Raw genomic sequence first — 21,572 nt, forward strand, 5'->3', positions numbered from 1 at the left:
TTCGGTCCAGGAACCTTTATTCCAGGATCAATTTAAATACGGTCCAGGAACATTTTTTTTTCCGAATCAGTTTAAATAGGATCCAAGTTCCGTATTGAAATAAAACAATACGCAACTTTTAATGGAATACGGACCTGACGGTAAACAATTATCCACTTGTGAGGATGAAAGACTAATCCAGGTGCTGACTGTCTCGAGAATCTAAGAAACGTACAAGGTAGAAATGGGCGAAACGCAAACGCTGCAGTCACGTTACCCGTCTCCATGCAGTCCCATTCTATCGCGCGCATTCCTTCCCTTGGTTGCCTTGGTTGTACGTAGCAACACTTTCCGTCCCTGTTGTGATATCTGCTGGGAACACAGCAGCCTCACGTTACCTCATGGACGGCTCCTATTGGCTGCGGTTCCTGGATCGGATTCCGGAGCAACACGTGACGGGTTTGTTTGAACTCAAAGTGACGCCACACCAATATAGCCCATTGCGTTATGTACACTGGCGAACTTTAAAAAAAGATCTCCCTCATCTTAGTTAGATTGGAAGGTAGTTGGAAACACTTCATTACTCCTGTATTGGATAAGAAAGTGGGGGAAGGCAGTTTCAGACAAGGCCATCACTACCCTATGCGCACGTAAACTTGTTTCCGGAAAGCTTTCTGTTGGAGTCTTATCAGGCATGATCTGGTCAGTTTGTGGAAGATTTTTGTGTTCCTACCCCCTCCCCCCCTCTCTGTGTATGTGTGTGTGTGTGCGTGCGCGCGCGCACGCCGACACCCGTTTCTTTTTAAGTTTGGCGTCTTTTTATTGCATCAACTAATTGATGTTATGGCTGGGAATGAACCAGGTTAGCAATGGGCAAATAAAAAAGTATAAAAAATACCAAAATTCCTGTCATGAGTAGTTAGTAGTAGTAAAGGTTAGGTAAATTTCCTCGTGTGTATAGCACCGTGCCATGAAGGCACATTTAGGGGGTGTGGTAGTAGGGCACCGCATATTCTCGAGCTCGGCCATTTTGGAGGTGATACGATCAGCACCACGCTCCAGCCGCCTTTTTTCCGCCAGGGTTGTAGCAGAAATGAGAAAATTGAAATGTTTTGCATTCTGCGTATGTGACAGTATTCTTTGGATATTGTCCCTGAAATATCCGTTAACATCCTAACCCGCAGTTTTTTTCAGGATAAACTAGTTGAAGGCCACGAGTGTTTCCTGAGAAGTAATGAACATATCACAGAATGCGCACTAGTTTAGCTCACGTTTCTTGGGCGGAGGGGGTGGGGGAGAATGATATACAAATTTATTCTACGAATGCTTACGTCATTGCGACAATGGAGTATATTTTGCAGACTAACGAGGATCTGGCGTCTAGACAAAAGGCCAGTATAATGGTCTGTGAAGTTTGGGCTGTGTCCTACGTTTGTAACTGCCTTTCACAAATTTCGTCTTAACACACATTTCATCCTTATCTATGTGATTACTCAAAAGTGGAAGAAAAGCGAAGTAAAATAAATAAATCAATTGGTCATTGTGTCCCTGCGTTTTTCAATATTTCTTCCTGAATGAAAATTAATGTTTCACCGATGTAATGCATCAATATAGTCATGTGAATTATTATTTTCCGTCATCATAGTGTGCTTAATCATTCCTTCAAGCATAGACTTTAACGCTGTTGTCCTTAGTGTAAACGATCTTAACTGTGTGGAAGTTTTTATGTAGGCAAAAAAATTGTTAAGAGTAAATCCCAATTGATTGTTAGAAATGTAAACTCTGACGTGACGCATATTAACTGTTCTTAGTTCGCTGTCAAGGAACGATTTCTCCTAACTAAAAAGGATTCCGGCCTCCGTGGTAGAGTGGTTAGCACAGCTTGCTTAAACACCGCCTTGGCATTGTGTTCATTCGGTGTTCATTGTGAGTGTCCCTTCATCAATGCCATCATTTCATCGCTCATCCTCATCGTCGCGTTTAGCCAAAAGTGGCAGAAAAGCAAAGTAAAATAAACCAAATCAAACATAAATAAGAATCTGAAGGGAAAAATATTCCATTACCAAAAATAAAATATATAAATATACAGTAATTACTTTGTTGACACTGCAGTTTTTTTGGCAGTGTGTAGCTGTCTTAGGGTCGTATGTTCGAATTAGCCGACCTCAAAATATACGAAGAGTGAACGATTAATGGAAATGGGGATGCACATTTCTATTGCTTTAGTAAGCGTTCAGTCGTAAATCCTGTGGACACAGTGTGATTTTCGTGCAAGGCGGGGGTTTCCTGGGACATCAACTAGGTCGACGTTTACTTATAACGTTACGAGGGTATGGATTTCTCTCAACAAGTGCAACAAATGTTTATGATCATGGAAATTATTTATACAATTTGTTTGAGCAACGTTGTTTTCTACCTCTTAAAATTAATGGTGACTGGATATGAAAAGACACACGTGGCAGATTGTAACGTGCTTTGAAGACAGAGGTATTAAGTTCGAACCATGATTTAAGGCATGTTTGCCCCATCACATCCATGTTATCAATTGGTCAATCATTCTCATCGTCACGAATTAACCAAGAGGCAAAAAGGCAACGTAATATATCCTAAATAGAAAAAAATACAGAAAAGGGGCAAGGAAATGCACATATCGTGCCGAGTCGAGGTTGTGTGTTGCAAGACGGAAATGTGTAACAATTATCGCAGAGCACGTTCAATTATATTAGGGCAGAACCATATATCACACAATACAGGTGAAATTGTTGTAGGTTGACGTGAACTCTTAATCTGCCTAAACTCTTAAAATACTCTAATATCAGGTTTTTTGTTCCACTTATTATTTCAATTTTGAGGGTCTTCATGACCGAGTGCTTTGCATACTGTTCTATGAAACCGGAGACCTTATGTTCGATTGATTGATTTGCTTTATTTTACTTCGCTTCTTGTGCCACTTTTGGCTAAGTTGCAAATATGGAGGAGGCCTCCCCGATGGCGCAGTGGTAGCATAGTCGCCTTGTGAACAAGGGTTCCCGGGTTCGATACCCGGTGGAGGAACATAGTTGTTCGGATCTCACTTTAAACTGTGGGTCCAGTCCCGATTAGCCTTACTGTGCATAAAGTGGACTTCAAACACAAACTCAATCAAATATGGGGATTAGTGACGATATGATGAAATTGGTGAATCGACACTCACAAATCCATGCCCAGGCCAGGATTCGAATGCGGAACGCCTGGCGTCGTAGCGTGACGTGATAACCACTCTGCCACTGGGGCCGGAATCTATTTTCGAAGCGTGGGTAATATTTTGTGTTCCTTCATTTTCTCTGGTCACTCCAACATTCGTCCTTATCGTTGAAAGTAAACAAGAGGATTATAATATGGTAGTAAAAATAGCAAAGTTACCACATATGGCTGTCACGTGCCGAAAGAAATGGCCTTCCGACCTTCTTTGCTCGTTTTCTTTTTATATTTGTTTTAGAGCTAATGACAAAAGAGAGAAGAGAAACGAAAAAATGAACAACCTATTTTCATTCATGAAGGAAATAAATCGCCAGCTCAGAACCTGATTTCTTGAAAGCTCAAAATGGACAACAAATATTTCTTCCGAGGCCGAATGACCACAGAAAGAAACGCTGTGTTAATTCCTTGATGACTCATGGTTAATATTGCTCTTCTGTGTGGTGTTCATGACTGACAACTCTGCAGCCCTTCCTTATCTTGCATAGAGTTTCGGCATTGACGCTGGAGTGTTTCAAACTCAATATCGGTTTTTGTTTGTTGCTTCCAATCTAACTGAGAGGAGGTAGATATTTTTTTTAAAGTTCGCCAGTGTACAATGTACAGCAACTCTTCGACAAGGGAGTTTTTGAACGTGGCCCACGAGAGAACAACAGCGTTATGATTTATTTCCTGCGATACGGTTTCTACAACCGCAGTATGACATTCCAGTGTAAACGTATTCGCGGACATTTTTAGAAGGCAACTTTTAATCTGTCAATCCTGGCCTACGAATTGTAAATAAATTCAATCCCTGACTGGAAGAGGAAATCATCAAACGTAAATGAGTTCTAGACAGTGTATATAACCTTTTCATATTTAAATCATTTCAATTCGGTCCAATAACCTTTTTCCCGGATCAATTTAAATACGGTCCAGGAACCTTTTTTCCAGGTGAATTTCAATTCGGTCCAGGAGCCTTTTTCCGGAATGAATTTCAATTCGGTCCAGGAACTTTTTTCCGGAAGAATTTAAATTCGGTCCAGGAACATTTTTCCCGCATCAATTTAAATACGGTCCAGGAACCTTTTCTCAGGGACAATTAAAATACGGTCCAGGAACCTTTTTCAATGAAACAATACGCAACTTGGACCGAATTTGTGCGAGAAAAAGGTTCCGGTCCTGCAGCGGAACCCAATAGAACCCATTAGATGTTATGGATTCCGGGACCTTTAACAACCCTGCTATAGACTACAGTGTACTTAGTTTACAAGAATGCAGACTGTAACACGTGAAGACAATACAATTGATGCACACAAATAGCCTCCACGATAAGCTTAACAACAGGTTTTGTAAAAGTAGAATAGAAATATAGTCCACTTAATTTTGTCATTAGTTTTATGCTTACGAAAATTTTCACTTTTCTTACAACTGGATACCAGTTAGCATTGCTCAAAATAATACTTTTGTCTTCGAAACAATTCATATTGTTGTTTCTGTAATTTTCGATGTGTACAATCATGGAAAAAAGCACATTCCGCCATAGAGCCTCAATACCAGTAGTCTTACGGGGGAAGTATTTCTTTCCAGGCCTCTACACAGACTATATAAACTATAAACCAATGTAAACTACGCATGAATTACGTGTAGACAATGCATGTAGGCGTAGATTTACAGTCTACGGCACACCACCGTCCCTGACGAATATTTTGTGGGTTTCTGTTTTACGGGACAGTTCGTAGCATTAATCTACGACAAATGACTGCTCCAATTCAGAGATTCCAGTATTTCATACCATTTGGGTATCATTCCTGGTTCTGTACATCAATTACAATTATTTAGTTTTGGGCTGAATATTACTTTTTTTATCTTTTTATATTTTGGTATTGTGATGCGCGAGGCCCTTGAAAGATCAAAGTCCAGAACAGGGTTTTCGCTTATATTCGGACATAAATACCCACGAGCCATGTCTCTTAACCCTTTAAGTACAAGTTTCTTTTGTAAAATATGACCATTTTTGATTAAAATATCAAAATTACTAAAAAAATAATTGAAACATGTGTCATTTATATGTATACTAGCTGATTGCCCGGCGTTGCCCGGGTATTTATTTAACCCAATCTTCTATTAAAGTTTTCTGTGGGAGAAACATGGCGATCTTAAATCCACTCCGCATTACTTAATAAGACTGCCCCTGTGATTTGTTGATCGTGATCGAGAGAGAAAGCAACACACACTCTCTCTCTCTCTCTCTTAAATGTCATCGTGAATGTCACCAATCAGCTTAGCGACTCCGAAAATTATAGATTCGACTCTAATGTAGGTCATTTTTCACATTTTATTTTTCACCCCTCTCACCCTGCATACTGATAGATGATGACCTTGGAGTTGAACGGCATTCGTAGTGTCACTATTCATCTTAGCGACCCCGAAAATGTATGAATTCCACACTAATATCGCTATAGGGATGCCAGGGGTGTCTTGAAGTTGAACGGCATTGGGAGTGTCACTATTCATTTTAGCGAACCTGAAAACTATGGTTTCAGGTTCGCTATACATGTCACCCCTTCCCACCCCAACACTAGGGGTGCCAGGGGTGTCTTGTAGTTGAACGACATTGGGAGTGTCACTATTCATCTTTGCGACCCTGAAAACTATGGATTCCACACTAATATCGATCGTTTTACATGCCACCCCTTCTCACCCCCTCCCCTAGGGGTGCCAGGGGTGTCTTTGAGTTGGACGACATTGGCAGGGTCACTATTCATCTTTACGACCCTGAAAACTATGGATTCCACACTAATATCGGTCGTTTTACATGTCACCCCTTCTCACCCCCGCCCCTAGGGGTGTCAGGGGTGTCTTGGAGTTGAACGGCATTGGGAGTGTCACTATTCACCTTAGCGACTCCGAAAACTATGGATTCCACACTAATATCGGTCGTTTTCGATTATTTTTACATGTCACCCCTTCCGCTAGGGGTGTCTTGGAGTTGAACGGCATTGGGAGTGTCACTATTCATCTTAGCGACCCCGAAAACTATGGATTCCACACTAATGTCGGTCGTTTTCGATTATTTTTACATGTCACCCCCTTTCCACCCTCACCCCTAGGGGTGCTAGGGGTGTCTTGGAGTTGAACGGAATTGGGAGTGTCACTATTCATCTTAGCGATCCTGAGAACTATGGATTCCACACAAATATCGGACGTTTTAGATTATTTTTACATGCCACCCCCTTTCCACCCCCGTCCCTAGGGGTGCCAGGGGTGTCTTGGAGTTGAACGGCATTGGGAGTGTCACTATTCATCTTAGCGGACCGAAAACGATGCATTCCACACTAACATCGGGCGTTTTTTATTATTTTTACATGTCGCCCCCTCCCCTAGGGTGTCTTACCCCCACAGTAATTATTTCGAGATTGCAAGTGATACGCGTACCAAGTTTGGTTGAAATCGCGCCAGGCGTTCGAGAGTTATGCCGGAACATACACACATACATCCATTTTTATATTAGATGTTTTCATTGGTCGTAAAACGTCCATATTCCTAACATTTATATGATTTTTTTTTAAATGAAATATTCTGTCTTATTTCCAGGATGCTAGCACCTAACGGGTAATAAGAACAAACCGAGCACACACAACATTATCTTGGTATTCAGAGAGGAAAAATGTACTTACGGCCAGAGTTCCTGTATTCCAAGTGAATGAAGGACAGTAGGTAGCGATGGCAAACTGTAGCAAAGAGACAGTTCAATTCGTGGATAATACAAGCCATAAATAAGACACATTTCTTCTCTTGTAGTCAGTCCTCCTAAAGTAATGGTCGTCCTTCCTTCGCTATTGTACACACATTCTGCTATTAAGTGATCTCCCTGAAATAAAAGAAAGTACAAGCTCTTGTATATTGATTTCACTGCTAAAGAGATGTAATTTAACAACTAGCAAAAAATGTCAAATCAATATGTATATGTATGGGTGTAGACATGTTAAATATTGAAGACCTCTTTACCATATTTAAGGATTGTGTGATATATCACGTTGTATGGTTTTCAACATTGTGAAAATGCAAAAAATGGGCGATGCTTTGCACAATTTTCGTATTTCCTCCATCCTGTTCAAACACTGCTCAGTACAGAATAAAATGAACTGTGATCAGCTGGATTTGCCTATAACCCAAATCATTATACTCTTCGTAGGTTAAATTGTTGCTATTTTCTCCGATGATGAAGTGTGAATACATAGCGACGTACAGATATTAAGTGTACGATAACAAAATATGTACGAATTGAAAAAAAAACTATTTGATTTACCTCTTTGGAGGCACACGTGTTATTGCTTTAGGCCCTGAAAATATTAACAAGAATATTTCCCAGAGTGGAAGCAATAGTCAATAAGTTAAGCATATCTACCAGAGTATAATTTTGAACTTTAAGTTTTTCACTGTAGCTCAGTCTAATTTGAAGAACACTACTGGGCACAATTGAGGATGAGTAGTTTATGAGTGAACAGTTTTCCTTCATTAGTATCAATATATCACAAACTACTAGCGCAAGAATAAATTTAGTGCTCTCTGAAATAAATTATCTTGAGTCAGCTCCTGATTTATAGACATCTAATGAACTATAAAACTATATGAGGTTGAGAGATGAATGATGGTCTATACGAGAGCTGACAAAGTATGAACAAATATTTGTGTTTATTCGAACAAGTAAACATACCCCATAGTCAATAAGTATAACGCCTTTAAATGTGCGTGAAAGTAAAGATGAGAATAATTAAGAGTATCGCGTTGAATGCTTATTTGCACATGCGTGAATTATCAATCTCAAGTACATAATATTTCACAGTTCAGATTGCAATTCTCCGCCCTAAACACAGCTCCAAATTGATTGATTCTTTATGTCAACCCGATGTTTGCAATGTTATGATTACGACCCTCCTCCGAATTTGCGTAATCACTATACACATTGTAATCCTTCCCGACAATACTACACAGCGCATTTGCTTTATTGAAACATTACAAAACAAATCTCTTACACGTAGGATCAGGAGAAAAATTAGCGCTGATATAGAATCATTAAAACACACCCTAAAGGTTCTATAATTGATATTCCTTTTTGACAGTCAAATTTTCGGATGCAATGCACGATACACGGTTGTTATTCAGTAAATTGTAAATTGTAGGAATTTTGGCGTGTTGTCCAGTAAGTCAAAAACAACGGCATTTACTTCGGTCTATATAAGGACCAAGGACCACAGACGCTGTACTTTCCATGTATCGTTCAACAAACACCACACTGTCATATACGCACAGAGTGCATTTGCTCTGTAGGGTGATTTATCTTTGTGGGAAATATTCATGAAACAAAACGCAGAACATGTGACATAGAAGCCCACGAGACAGGTATGCAACAGCCGTTTCAAGTTTAATAGCTTTGCCTCTGCAGAGACATTTGACTTCCAGCTGTGAGCAGAGCAAAAGCTTTTAGAAGAAAGGAATCAGAAGACAAACCATAAATCAAGACATGAAAAAATAAATGAAGAAATCCGAGAAAGGAAGACGATGGAACCAAACCGTGCATGTTTTTCTTCTTCCGTAAGCCATTCGACTACGTACACGTACAGTGTAGTATTTGCCGGTAGCATTCTGCGATGGCGTCGAGTCCACAGTACACATGCTGATGTGGTCAGTTGGATGTCCAAATCATATCATCATGTGTATTTCAGTATTCACGAACTTGCGGAAGTTTAGTTCATATAACGATAATTTTACAACCATTTCAAATTTGCCAGTCAAACTGCCCATCACTATTGTAGTTGATTTTCTGTATTAATTTTTTAAAGAAATGAAATTGTAACGATGCTAGTGAAGATCAATTACTTCTTTGGTGTTTTGTTTCAATATCTCATCCTCGCATCGTAACACGAAGCGAATGAATATGGCGGTGAACAATTTGCCGGGCAATACCTTAGCCTCCCACTCGACAAAGTTCTCTCGGATCCCTTTTTTAAGACAGTGTGAGTGGCTGAGTATTTTTAGCCCAATTCCAACTTGCCAAAAGTGAATTCTGATCTTCCAAGTACCTATCGGGTTTTCTCGCTCACACGTATGTACAGTCACCAGCAATAATAAAAATGGGACACCTATATTCTGAAATACTGGCTTCTCTGCAATGCGTTATGTATATTGCATAACCCTAAGGTGATGGCTGAATTGGTTATTGAAAAGTTGCTATTGAAGTTGTCTCATTGCTGTAGAGTTAGGCAACACACATAACGCATTGCATTGAAGCCAGTCTTTCAGGATATAGGTGTTCCATTTTTATTGCCGGTGACTATACAATCTCAAGGACTTCTGGATTGTAACTATCTCATGGAAAGTCAATCGAATTTTTACAACCCGCAAGTGTCCGTGATTGTGCATACAACACAAGGCTCGCCTTGCAGGTTTGCTATGACAAACGGGCATGGTTTGCCCGTCTTGTTATTGTGAAGTCGTACATTGTACAGTCAACGGTAGAGATAAAGTCTGGTTTCAAAACCAGTTTATGCACAGATAAACTAATTGGAACTTGACCTACCGTTTAAAATGGGATACGTGCAACGAGCAATCACACTCAGGACCCCATAATTGCACAGTGACAGCATTAACCACTACGCTATGGGGAAAGCAGAGATAACTACAACTACTACACATCAACTATTAAGATTTTTGGTGGGTCAATTAATGGACCAATATGTTTGTTGTATTACGGTATATTCTCTAGTATTAATTATATTCAGTTCAAACGAGTGTGCATCAGTCACTAGAAAGGAGACTAAAATAATCTCCCTCTATGGTACTAGCATGCGAAGTTTAGAAAGTGAAGGTTACAGTAAATCAAATTATCTAGACTCATGCGAGACACGTGAGAAGTTCACATGACAGACACCGAAGTGTCAAATTCTGCACGACAAGTTCAAAAAGCCTATGCCGTGAGAGAAAAAAAATGCAATTCGACTGCAATTATAAATCCTAAATTCTAAAAATAAAATGGTAATCCTATCAAAACTTTTCATGCACTTTACATGGGCAGGTTGCCAATTAAGCTTCCAAACAGTTCAAATTCTCTCTGGTCACGTTAATATAGGTTACTTACCGGATAGATTTTTACTGGATTTCTCATTCTTCTGTATTCTTGGTAATTGAAGTCATAATTGTTGTCCACAGCTATAGGAGCTTGCTCCTCGCCATTTCTTACAAGGCGAAAACGTATTTTGCGTCCTATAAAAAAAAGAACATATGTTATGATTACGAAATGACATGGCGAAAGTGTACAAGAATGAGAGGTCAGTATTTTCAACCCAACGCAGCTGAAAAAAATCATCATTGAATGCAAAAATACAATAATTGTGTATTCATTCATAAATACGCCTCAAAATTCACTCTTCAGCTAAACAAAAGGAGAGAAAGCGATCACTGCACAACACATGTTATTTTAATTGTACATTCATACATAAATATTTCTTCATTCGATCTGCAAACATGTTCTTTCGAGCATCTGTAGGTATAGCATGCAAAGGTAAAATAGAAAGCTGCCCTTTGCACTCTACAACATGTCGTGACGTGAGGGTAGGGCCCCACATATTCACAATCTCGGCCATTTGTGGAAGTTATGTGATCAGCACCACGCTCCTGCCGCCATTACCTCCAGGTACCCATTTATTACAGGTTGGGTGAAACCCAGATGCACTCCATGCAAGGAAAATTCCCACCTGAAATCACCTACTCCCAGAATCGAACCCGGTTTTCCCATTTCGGTGTCAGACGCCCTACCGACTGGACCACCACGGTTCTCAAGTATGATTCATAATCTGACTTAAAAGTAAGGAATTAATTCTGAACAAAATATATTGTTTTAATGCACGCCATTCGATATCCGCTGATTCGAATTGAAAGAAAAATTGGTTGATGTTTCGCTTGATGCAAGATGTTACTGAATTTCTAACAGTATTAGTTTGTCTCGTGATTGGCTTCCCGTTATCCGGTAGCATTGACTTCTAATGAACCGCTTCATGTGAAGAGAAACTAATGATTAATACGGCTTCTTATTGCAAGCCTGTGCTATGCAAGTCACGACTGAGCCACAACTACAGAAAAAAAGGTCTTGCCGTCTAGTAAGTGAGATTCTTGCTGATCTGAGATGGAAGGTCATCTTTGGGGTAAGTCTGGTTGGTGACAGCTGTTGCTAAAGAAACATGCAGAAGGTCATTGACATGTTATAAATGATTCGATGCGGATAATCTCTCATCAAATTAGTGCGTGACACAATGCATGAACGTCGTATAATGATTTGCAGAAATGTTAGAAAACTGAAGCTATCAATCTCCCGTCTCGTAAGAAAAACTTCACAAATAAGTAAATCTAGTTGCTTAAAAAATAGAGAAGATAAACTATTTAGTGCACGTACTCCAACCAAGTCTACTTCGTATCACATTCTATCCTGAGTATGCCGTTATCCGATACATAATATGGGACAATCCATAGTCACTGGTGGACACGCTGACTACATTTTTGATATTAAATTAACTATTAAGCGACATTGTCCTTCTCCGTAGTCGAGCGGGTTAAGGCGTTCACTCGTCTTGAGATCGTTCGCTGCGGGACGGCGTAGGTTCGAATCCGGCTCTGGTCGGAATTTATTCGGCCTACGTATAGGGCCGGTGGCAACCCACCATCGTGAGGAAATTGGGAAGCTCCGAGTGAGTGAGCGTAACCCAGTCGAGAAGACCTACAACAACGGCTGGGGGTTCGTCGGGCTGATCACCCGTCACACCAACACTGGTCTGAGACCTCCACGCTATAACAGGTGACGGCGGAACAGTGTGGGAGGGAGACCAGCAGTCGGTAGGTAAGCCAAGACCCGCCAAGGTGCTGTAGAGCTGTGGGGTTATGTTATTAAGCGACATTTTTCTTACAGTTTTTTTGCAATGAAATATAAAACTTAACACTGTTGATTGCATATAAATACCATTGAAATACTTTCCAAGGTTTGTAGCTACAAGTGAACAATTTTGTGTCACTGGTGGGACAGGCGAAACACTGCCTCTTCACTTAATAGGAAATTTATTTTAATTCCTGTGAATTTAAGACAAAGGGAGAAGGTAATTGACCTTTTAATATTCTAGTAAAGTTGAGGGAGAAATGTAACAGTTAAAGGAGAAAACAATTGATTTTTGGTGTCACGGGTGGGACAATAAAAAACACAAGTAAATCAAATAGTTAAAATAAACAAACAATATGCAAACTACCTTCTACCTACTTAATTATGATTAAAAGTTGAATTTTTATGCAAATGACAATTTTAGATTGTTCACTCGCAAGATAGGAAAAAGTTACAGCATTTCATTTAATTTTAAAAATTGAGATACAGGCACTTTCACATGGAATGCCGCATATATATAATACACACACACACATACATGTTTGTATGAATGTTATGTATGTATGTATGTATGTATGTATGCATATCGATATTATCAGATTGAATTTGGTAGAACTTAATTAACCCGTTACTAACAATACTAGGGAATATTTCATGTGAACAAACAATAGTCGGTCCCACTCAAAACACAAAATCTAATCTGTAATATAAGCTTCACAGAAGTACCACGGTTCGCATCTTAAACTGGTTACTAAAATCAATAGCTGCAGAGATGCTACAGTCAATAGAATATTTGCAATAAAGATTGTTCCAAATATGTGCTTAGAACGCTAAATGACAAGCTCTTGATTAATTTCTGAACAGAAGTTCTGAATCATACAAAAATGCACTGCCATAATTGGGTACAAAATCGTGCTATACACGTTAAGTGAAGTAAGTACTTACATTTACCGTCGCTTGTTTACCGCTTTACATGAACTGCGATGGTAAGCAGAATGATGACGTGATCAATGCAATGACCGTGATCTATACCCAAAACCTTTGAGATGAGATCTTTTGTCGAACACTCAATGCGTTCGGTCAACGAGGCGGTCTCAGAGTAAGAAGTATGTAAAAAGAACAGGATATCTCATTTAAATTTAGAAGGAATAGATTTGAAGTGCACGATGTGTAAAACCTGATGAATTTACAAAACTTTACGAGTTAAGTTTCGTCAATAAAGATAGGTAGTAAACAACGAATTGGAATGGAGGAGAGATCTAATAGAAGATTAATAAAAATTAGAACCTAATGGAAGAGAAGAATATAATTTTTTAAGATAGATTGATTGATTGATTGATTGAGTTGATGTTTTAAGTCCATTTTATGCACAGTAAGGCTACTCGGGACTGGACCTACAGTTTAAAGTGGAATCCGAACCACGTGCTTTTCAAGATAGAGGAAGACCGTGAGCCCTGTAGGATACAGAATATTGCTTATTACGAAATGCAAATTCTTACGCAGTATGACAGTTTATCCTCAGAGTAATGAGAGAACTAATATTAAGTGGCGAAAAATAATTAGTTATTTAAATTTTTAACTTTATTTTCATTTTTGTTTAGTAACACGCACATATCAGATTAGCACGAAAGTTTTGGAGACCCTTAGAACCCTTATCTTTAAAACTAATGCAACAAATACTTGAAGCAGGGCTCGGAACTTGGATTGGGAGATGAACACTAAATAAAAATAGCACACTTTCCATCATATCGCCCGCTAACAATGGACAACCATAATTTTCACTGATATCTCAATTATACTCATATGGAAATTGAAAGATTCGTCAAATAATCGTGAACTAACCTCATATGAATATGCACGTGCTACACGTGATATTCTTTTTAAAGGAAAAATGCTGAAAATAATATTGAATTGAGGGCAAAAAAATACACTGGCTTTGTGGTACCCCTGGATGTCTTCAAAGTTTGTCTCTGCTCGTACTGATCAACTTCAGGATCTACTGTTTAAAGTGTGATCCGAAGCACTGTGCAATATACAGGGTGTCTCATAAGTAATAGCGCAAACTGACACAGGTGAAAATACACGATAATAGGAGCAAAAAAGTCTCAGTAATCATGGGTCTGCAAACGATTACAAGCCGCCACTGACTTCATTGTTTATAAACGTCGTCCTAGTTGATACAATACTAATAATGTGTGCGAATGTGTGGTTAGAAGCCGTCATTGATTGCATTTTGTAAACACAGAGTGCTTTACTCCTTGCGCGGTCAAAGGTTTGCTCTTTGTTTACAAAAAAAAAACATTTCCGAGAGGTGGTACGGCTTGTACCCACACATTCGCACACATTATTAGCATTTTACCAACTAGGACGACGTTTACAATCAATGAAGTCAGTGGCGGCTTGTAATCACACATTCGCGATTATCTCGAAAACGGCTCGTTTGCAGACCCATGTTTACTGAGACTTTTTTGCATCTATTATTGTGTACTTTCACCTGTGTCAGTTTGCGCTATTACTTTTGAGACACCCTGTATGTAGTCACCGGCAATAAAAATGGAAAACCTAGATCCTGAAATGCTTGCTTCCCTGCAAGGCGTTGTGTGTGTTGCCTAACTCTAAGGCGGTGGTAGAAGTTGCCACTGAAAGTTTCCTATTAAACTACTTATCGCCGTAGAGTTAGGCAACACTCATAAGGTCTTGCAGGGAAGCAAGCATTTCAGGATCTAGGTTTTCCATTTTTATTGCCGGTGACTGTACCTCTACCGGGGATCGAATCCGGTACCCCGTGATTACAAGGCGAGAGAGTTGCCACAATCGAAGAGGCCCAATTGCAGGTGTGTGTATGAGAAGATGTTCTTCATGAAACATCGTATTACAATTATTATAAAACCGCCGGCCCCGTGGCGGAGTGGTTAGCACATCGCGCTACGACGCCAGGGGTCCCGGGTTCGAATCCTGGCCTGGGCACGGATGTTTGTGAGTCAATTTCATCATATCATCACTCATCCCCATCTTCGCAAATTAGCCACAAGTGGCGCAAAAGCAAAGTAAAATAAATCAAATCAACAAAAAGCATTTATAACCACCAGTCACAATCCAAACGTAGGAACCTTAGTTAACGGATACATCTGTGCTTCTTGGAAATAGATCGCTCCTAGTAGTTAGTAGTTTTCTGATGCTGTTAATAGTATTCAGTTTTCCGTTACATATACACACAAAGTCCTGAGGGGGAATTTTAACAGGAATATGATTAATTTCGTTGCGAACGAGCATAATACCAGTATGAACACGAGACAGTACTGCGAAAAGCAGAGTAAATGAAGGATTGTTACATTACGACTAACCGATTCTCTTCCGCCGGGCATGCAGTCGTGTGTCAATTGACGATTGTATTGTGGCGAGGTGCAGTGGAATTCGTCACTCCGTGTGACAGTTGGCCATTGTTCGCCCGTCACACCCCTTTTGTTAAACATCGGAATCCTTTCTCTGCTGCTGTGATTGACGGTTTCTGCTATGTGATCTCTTTTACAACGGCGCACCGGCCAGAAACAGGAAATTACAGTTCTGGCTATATTTTTCATATTTTTTCCATTTTCGCACGAAACAAAAGATAAATATGTTTTTTTTATTCTCTTCTTTGAAATTCACTTCGCGGGATTCATATTTGATTAATCGAATATTTTAGAATGCAAATCTCTTTCTGGTGCCCATTAATATTGCTTGGATGGTTACACCCGTTGCTGGAAACGGTAAATACCGTCGTTTGGAAAAATAGCCCACAATTGTATTTCAGGCTCTTTTGATCTGTAGCAAACCTCAGGGCGATTATCGGTTCATTTGACGAACTACATTTTTCTACTTTTTGTAATGCCTCAAAACTTAGAGCGAGCAAGAGAACTCTACAGTATTAGGAATATGATCCCAAGAATAGTTTTGATGGAAGGTTTGATTGATTGAGTTGGAGTTTTTAAAGTCCACTTTATGCACAGTAAGGCTAATTGGGACTGGACCTACAGTTGAAAGTGGGATCCGAACCACTATGTACGTCCACCGAATATCTAACCCGGAACCCCTAGATTACAAGGCGACGACGCTACCACTGCGCCATCGGGGAGGCCTCTTGATGGAAGGTTATGTATGTTTCAATGCAGACTACTTTACACATTCGTATGTCATGCCCTGTGCTTTATGGTTTTCAAGGTACTGTATATCTTGTTTGTATTTCGAAGTCACTAGACACTGAACGACAATATTTGTAGAGGTTGCAAACAGTAAGATCAGTGTCGTCTCCAAACAAGGTTTAATCAAGGATGGGGGAAGGGGGTGTTCAATTCAGTTTGAAGAATATACATTCATACACGCGTATTTTAGCTTCATTATTTGACTGATCTGTGTTGTGAGTGGAGAAATTTTGATGATTATAAAATGAAAAAAAAAAAAAACAATAAAGAAAAAAAAACCCTGGAATATCCTTACCAAGAATTAGAACCCACTACTGTTAAAATACCCCTTTCTAGAAACTACCAACCCCTGTTCTGGAGTGTTTATTGCTACGAAGTCAAGGGTTTTAGGTTCGAATCCTAGCCAAGGTATGAGTTTGTTCTACCATTTCACATGTTCATCGTCACGATTAACATTGAGAAGTAGAAGAAAGACGAAGGAAACCAAGTAAAATTAGAAAATAGCACCTGCTACATAACGAGTGTTAAGTGGAAGGATGATAAAAGTACGTAAAAATCCTTAGTTGTAAAGGCCGTGATCTACAGCTATGCTTATAACTTGAGGTTGTTGTAACAGCCGAAGAGAATGTACTTTTTTTTTTTTGAAGAATCTATTTCTTTCCGACTTGTTTATTAAGACAAAAATTGCTGATGATATTAGCGAATTTGTTACAATTTGTACGCAAAACGCCTCACCTTTCACTTGTATTGATTGTTTGGTCCGTCTGCAAGTACTGCAGGGTATGACGCATTTGGCCACTGGAGTTAAAAAAAAAACGATAACTTCCGTAGCATACGGGTTAGCGTGTGGGTATACCAAACCGGATGTTATACGCACGAGTTGCTGATGCAGCATTTAATATGTGTCCGGATATTTCCACTGGCTTCAGTTTCCATATTCGCTTAAAACATAACACTTGAGTTAAATGATATCTCTTGACTTTTGCTCATTTTTTGTGACAAATGACTTGTACGAAAGCCATGGAAGAAATTTAGCTGGAATGAATACCAGGAAACCAATGTGTTAGTGATAAGATCGTTTCAGTCCTGTAACAGAGGCAATTCCTGCTTAATTTACAGTATTTTTTTTGTAAACTCGATTTTGGAGTGGATCATTATTCCATAATTGTTCAGTTTCTGTGCATCTAACGTAAAATATAAACAAACCAAAATTGTAGAGTATATAATTTCTTGTAGGGAAGTATGGAAGTTACAACCATTCTAAAGGTACTGCATATCTTCAACTTTTACATAAAAAAGCCCATGTAATCTGATTTACCTGTTAACAACTATATCCTATTGTATGTGTATTCAAAGTAACAATTCGTGAATTATGACACTGTTAATTGATTCTGTTCTTGCATCCTACACATCTCAATTTTTAATATGTCTTAACATTACTGGAGATGTAGGCCAGTGGTTCCCAATTCTTTCGTTTCACGGCGCCCTTAGTGTTTCAAGATTCTTACGTGGCGCCCAAGTCAGAATGTAAGCCAATCTAACACTTGCAACGTTCAGTTAGTGTGGTTAAGTTGGATGCCTTAAGTTAAAAAATAAACACATATTTCAAATTCAGAAACATTTTATGTTTGAAATGTACTAAATGAGCACATATTTGGAACAATCATATCATTTCAGTGAAAATACTGGTATACTTCGCGGCGCCCCAGGGTGCAGCGGCGCAAACTTTGTGAACCAATGATGTAAGCAATACAACACAATCATGTCTTGAACATTATTACGACGAGCAGCTACTGCTTGGATGGTGCAACCTTACTTCTTCTTGCATTGTTTACCTATAGTTCACAGAATTCGAAGATGAGAACTTACAATATGTGTAATCTAATCTAAGATAATCTAAGATACTAATCCCAGGTTTCTTCAAGAACGAAGGTCGAAACACATCTCTGTTTTAACATGTCGATCCATAGAAAACTAAGCCGACCCCCGTGGCAATGGTTAGCACATCTCGTTACGACGCCAGTAGTCCCGGGTTCTAATCTTGGCCTGGACACGGATGATGGTGATTGACCATTAACATCATATCATCACTCATCCCCATCTTTGCAAATTAGCCAAAAGTGGCATACAATGCAAAGTAAAATAAAGCAAATCAATCAACCAACCATAGAAAACAAGACACGAGAATTGATAAAATTAACAATATGAAAGATATTAACACGGTTTCCGCTTTGAGCTTCAAATTTCTGTTCCATATCGAAATTTTTACTTTTAATTTTGTAGATTCGTGTCACTGAATAAAATGTCTGTGATACTTTGCCTTTCATCGGTAAAAAAATATGCAGTAATGATATTTTAAGAACTGGGTCAATATTTGTACCTCGTTTCCTGAAATGATTTTTGAAATTTCCTCGGCGAAATATAAGAACTGAGCACAACGCTTCCCTAAAATACAAAGTTTTAATCCTCCTGGGATTTTTTCCCACTTTAGCTTCGCTGAATATGTGTGGGTGTGTGACTACGCGCGGGCGCGTGTGGGTGTATACTGACATGGGCGTCCGGAAGGGGGGGCAAGGGGGGCCGTGGCCCTCCCCTGGAAAATGAAAGTCAACCAAAAATTATATATTTGTCACATATTTCATTTCAGCCACAATTATATGTCTTAATTATTGCATGAATATGATAAATTCAAATTTAAGCAATGTTTTTTGAGGGAACAACACTATTATTGGGGAAAATTTTCCTTGTTTGCCCCCCCCTGGAAAAAATACCTTCCTTGCCCCTCCCTGGAAAAAATCCTGCGGACGTCCATGTATACTGACATAAAACTTTTGAATAATTGTGTGGGGGTATAGCGGTATACATCTACATGTGAGAATTTTCTAAACACTGAGAGGCTACGAACATATTCCGGAAGAGTCAGATACTCTTACACGAATTAAAGACAAGCACTTACATATACACTGGAAATATATAGTATCAAGATACCGAATCTATGTGCAGTTTAGCTGAATACTGTGCTAATATGTCATATTGCTAAGTGTAACAATGGAAATGCAATACAAGTATTTTTTTTTTTTTTTAATTCGGAATTCAAATCGAGTCACATTTTTCAGTGACATACACCGCAATAGCTGTCTTCCATTTTATCTTTGAGCATTTCCCTTGTTGTATGTTTGCAACTTTTAAAATGGCACAAATGAGCACACACGTGCACACTCACAGTCCAGTAACTAAGCTTTCACTTCTAGAAATATTATAATTACTATCTCCAAGCGAATAACGTGCGAACAGAGATAAACAGTACTTTATCCCTTGAGCTTCTACTTCATTTATCTTTTAATACCAATCCCTAAAGACATCCCCGAAACAATTTTCTAATAATCCTTCTACCTATTCTTTTATTTTCCATGTCTTGAAAAAGGAGCTGAACATAATGGGAGATACAGGTCAACAACATAACGGCGATGGATCACCGATCCATCACAGAAACCTACCGCACTGCAGAGATATTTTTTGACGGCGGTGGCATCATCTTCAGAACAAGGCCACGTTCTCTCCCTCTCTCTCCCGTGCTTCTTTTTATGGTTTTTTGATGCACCATTGTTCATCCACAATTATATCTGGCACAAAAAACAACGATGCAGCGCACGCGAAAAGTCCTACTTGTGAAAAGATCACATCACTCGTAATGATTTATAACTGGAGCGGTAGCAGACGTTTTCGTAATGGTATAATGTTCCAGACCGTTCCGCTTCACTTGATTCAACTAAGGCCTGCGTTTTTCTTTCGTTTGCTTTTCTGATGTCATGGGAAATCATCGAAGAGCTGCAGGATGAGGCGCACGAAGATCAAGTACACCCTTTGTTCTGCCAGGGCAGACTTCGTTATGTATACCCACACGCATCCACGCACATACGGTAAATACTCACATTTTTCTTCTTACATCGCAGAAAGTTCACTTCAACCATCGACCAGATCCACAACCGCTCTACCGTTTCTGAATGTAGAATGAACTACTCATCAATGGTTCCACGGAGAGGAGAAAGAATAAAGAAGATCGAGGAAACTTCTATTCTTCCTCTGCCATCTTGATTCAAGAACCTGTCATATTTTTGTTATTTTAATTTGTTGATTCCTTTCTTGAAATAAAATCGTCTGTTTCCTACGGTAATTCTAATCAACTGCTTATAACTATGGAAGTGTGAGAGATTATCTTCTTAAAGAATTTATGCTGTAGTGAAGGAAAGTTTACCAACATTTTTGTTGCATATTTCTCTCCATCCATTTAAAATTAAAAGAAATATATATTTGAGATTGGATATTGGAGCGACAAGATAAAATGGTACTCTGTAGGGCAAAAAGTGCTTTGCTCCACGAAATAGGTAATTTATAATCTAATTCGAAAAACATTTAAAGAAGGTATGCATGTATGTGGTAGTCCAAAGTTTACCATATTAAACATTTCTTATAGCTTAATGGGCCATGATACGGATGGAAAGATATACTCTTTGAATAATCGGATTCTATGATACTCATTAGAACGTCCTTCTCGTCCTCAAGTTCCATCATTATACGTTGTGAAATTCAGGATCTGAACAGCTGCTGAGTTGGGTAATCAGGAGAAAAATAATATAATTCAGTGTCATTCAACGGCATTTCGAAAAAAGTTTCACAAACAAAGTGAAATACTTTAGTAGTGCATGCAGCAAGTTATTACATTAAAACAAACTTTCAGCAAAAATCTTCTCTGATGTAGATTTCAGTCGAATGAGGTATGTTTGGAATTTCTCTGACCAAAGTAACAACGTATGGAGAAAAGAGGAAGTTTAACTCTAAATTTATGTGTATTACAAATCCAGTTTTAACAAAACTGAAAGTAAAATATTCGTGAGATAAGAAAATTAAATAGCAGAAACTGCTATATAGGATTTGTAAATACATTTTGAATCATCATGAATGGTCTTGTTGTACCACTACAGAAAGCTCGCTCAAAACACTGCATCGTTCGAGGGCAGAGAAAACAACGGGTAACAAGAAAACACAGAAATTGTTTCCATCACCGAAAGTGATTGAAATATTTAACATCTGTTCAAAAAAGAAATTCAGCACGCTCCAATAGCCTAACGGGAACTGCAAACTTTTTTTTTTTTAATCTTTGCTTTGTTCTATACTTACCATGTATGAAAGCGATATTCTGATATTGTGGTGCCCGCGATATGAACGAAAATTGCGTTTCACACATAGCATACATTCTCATAAATGTCAGC

The 21,572-nt window shown here is 39.0% G+C and overlaps 1 protein-coding gene across 1 annotated transcript in view; it reads right to left on the reverse strand.

Moving 5' to 3' along the window:
• Nucleotides 1–21,572, reverse strand: part of olf413 (DBH like monooxygenase olf413) — a 540,455-nt gene that overhangs the window by 60,947 nt on the left and 457,936 nt on the right. The window contains exons 7-8 of the mRNA XM_083117445.1: nt 10,337–10,461; nt 6,876–7,069 (exon numbers count right to left, since the gene is read on the reverse strand). Coding sequence (XP_082973571.1) covers nt 6,876–7,069; nt 10,337–10,461 — 319 coding nt within the window. The remainder of the gene's footprint in view (nt 1–6,875; nt 7,070–10,336; nt 10,462–21,572) is intronic.

Source organism: Lepisma saccharinum, chromosome 2, assembly GCF_977018435.1.
Source record: "Lepisma saccharinum chromosome 2, izLepSacc3.1, whole genome shotgun sequence".
NCBI classification, from domain to species: Eukaryota; Metazoa; Arthropoda; class Insecta; order Zygentoma; family Lepismatidae; genus Lepisma; species Lepisma saccharinum.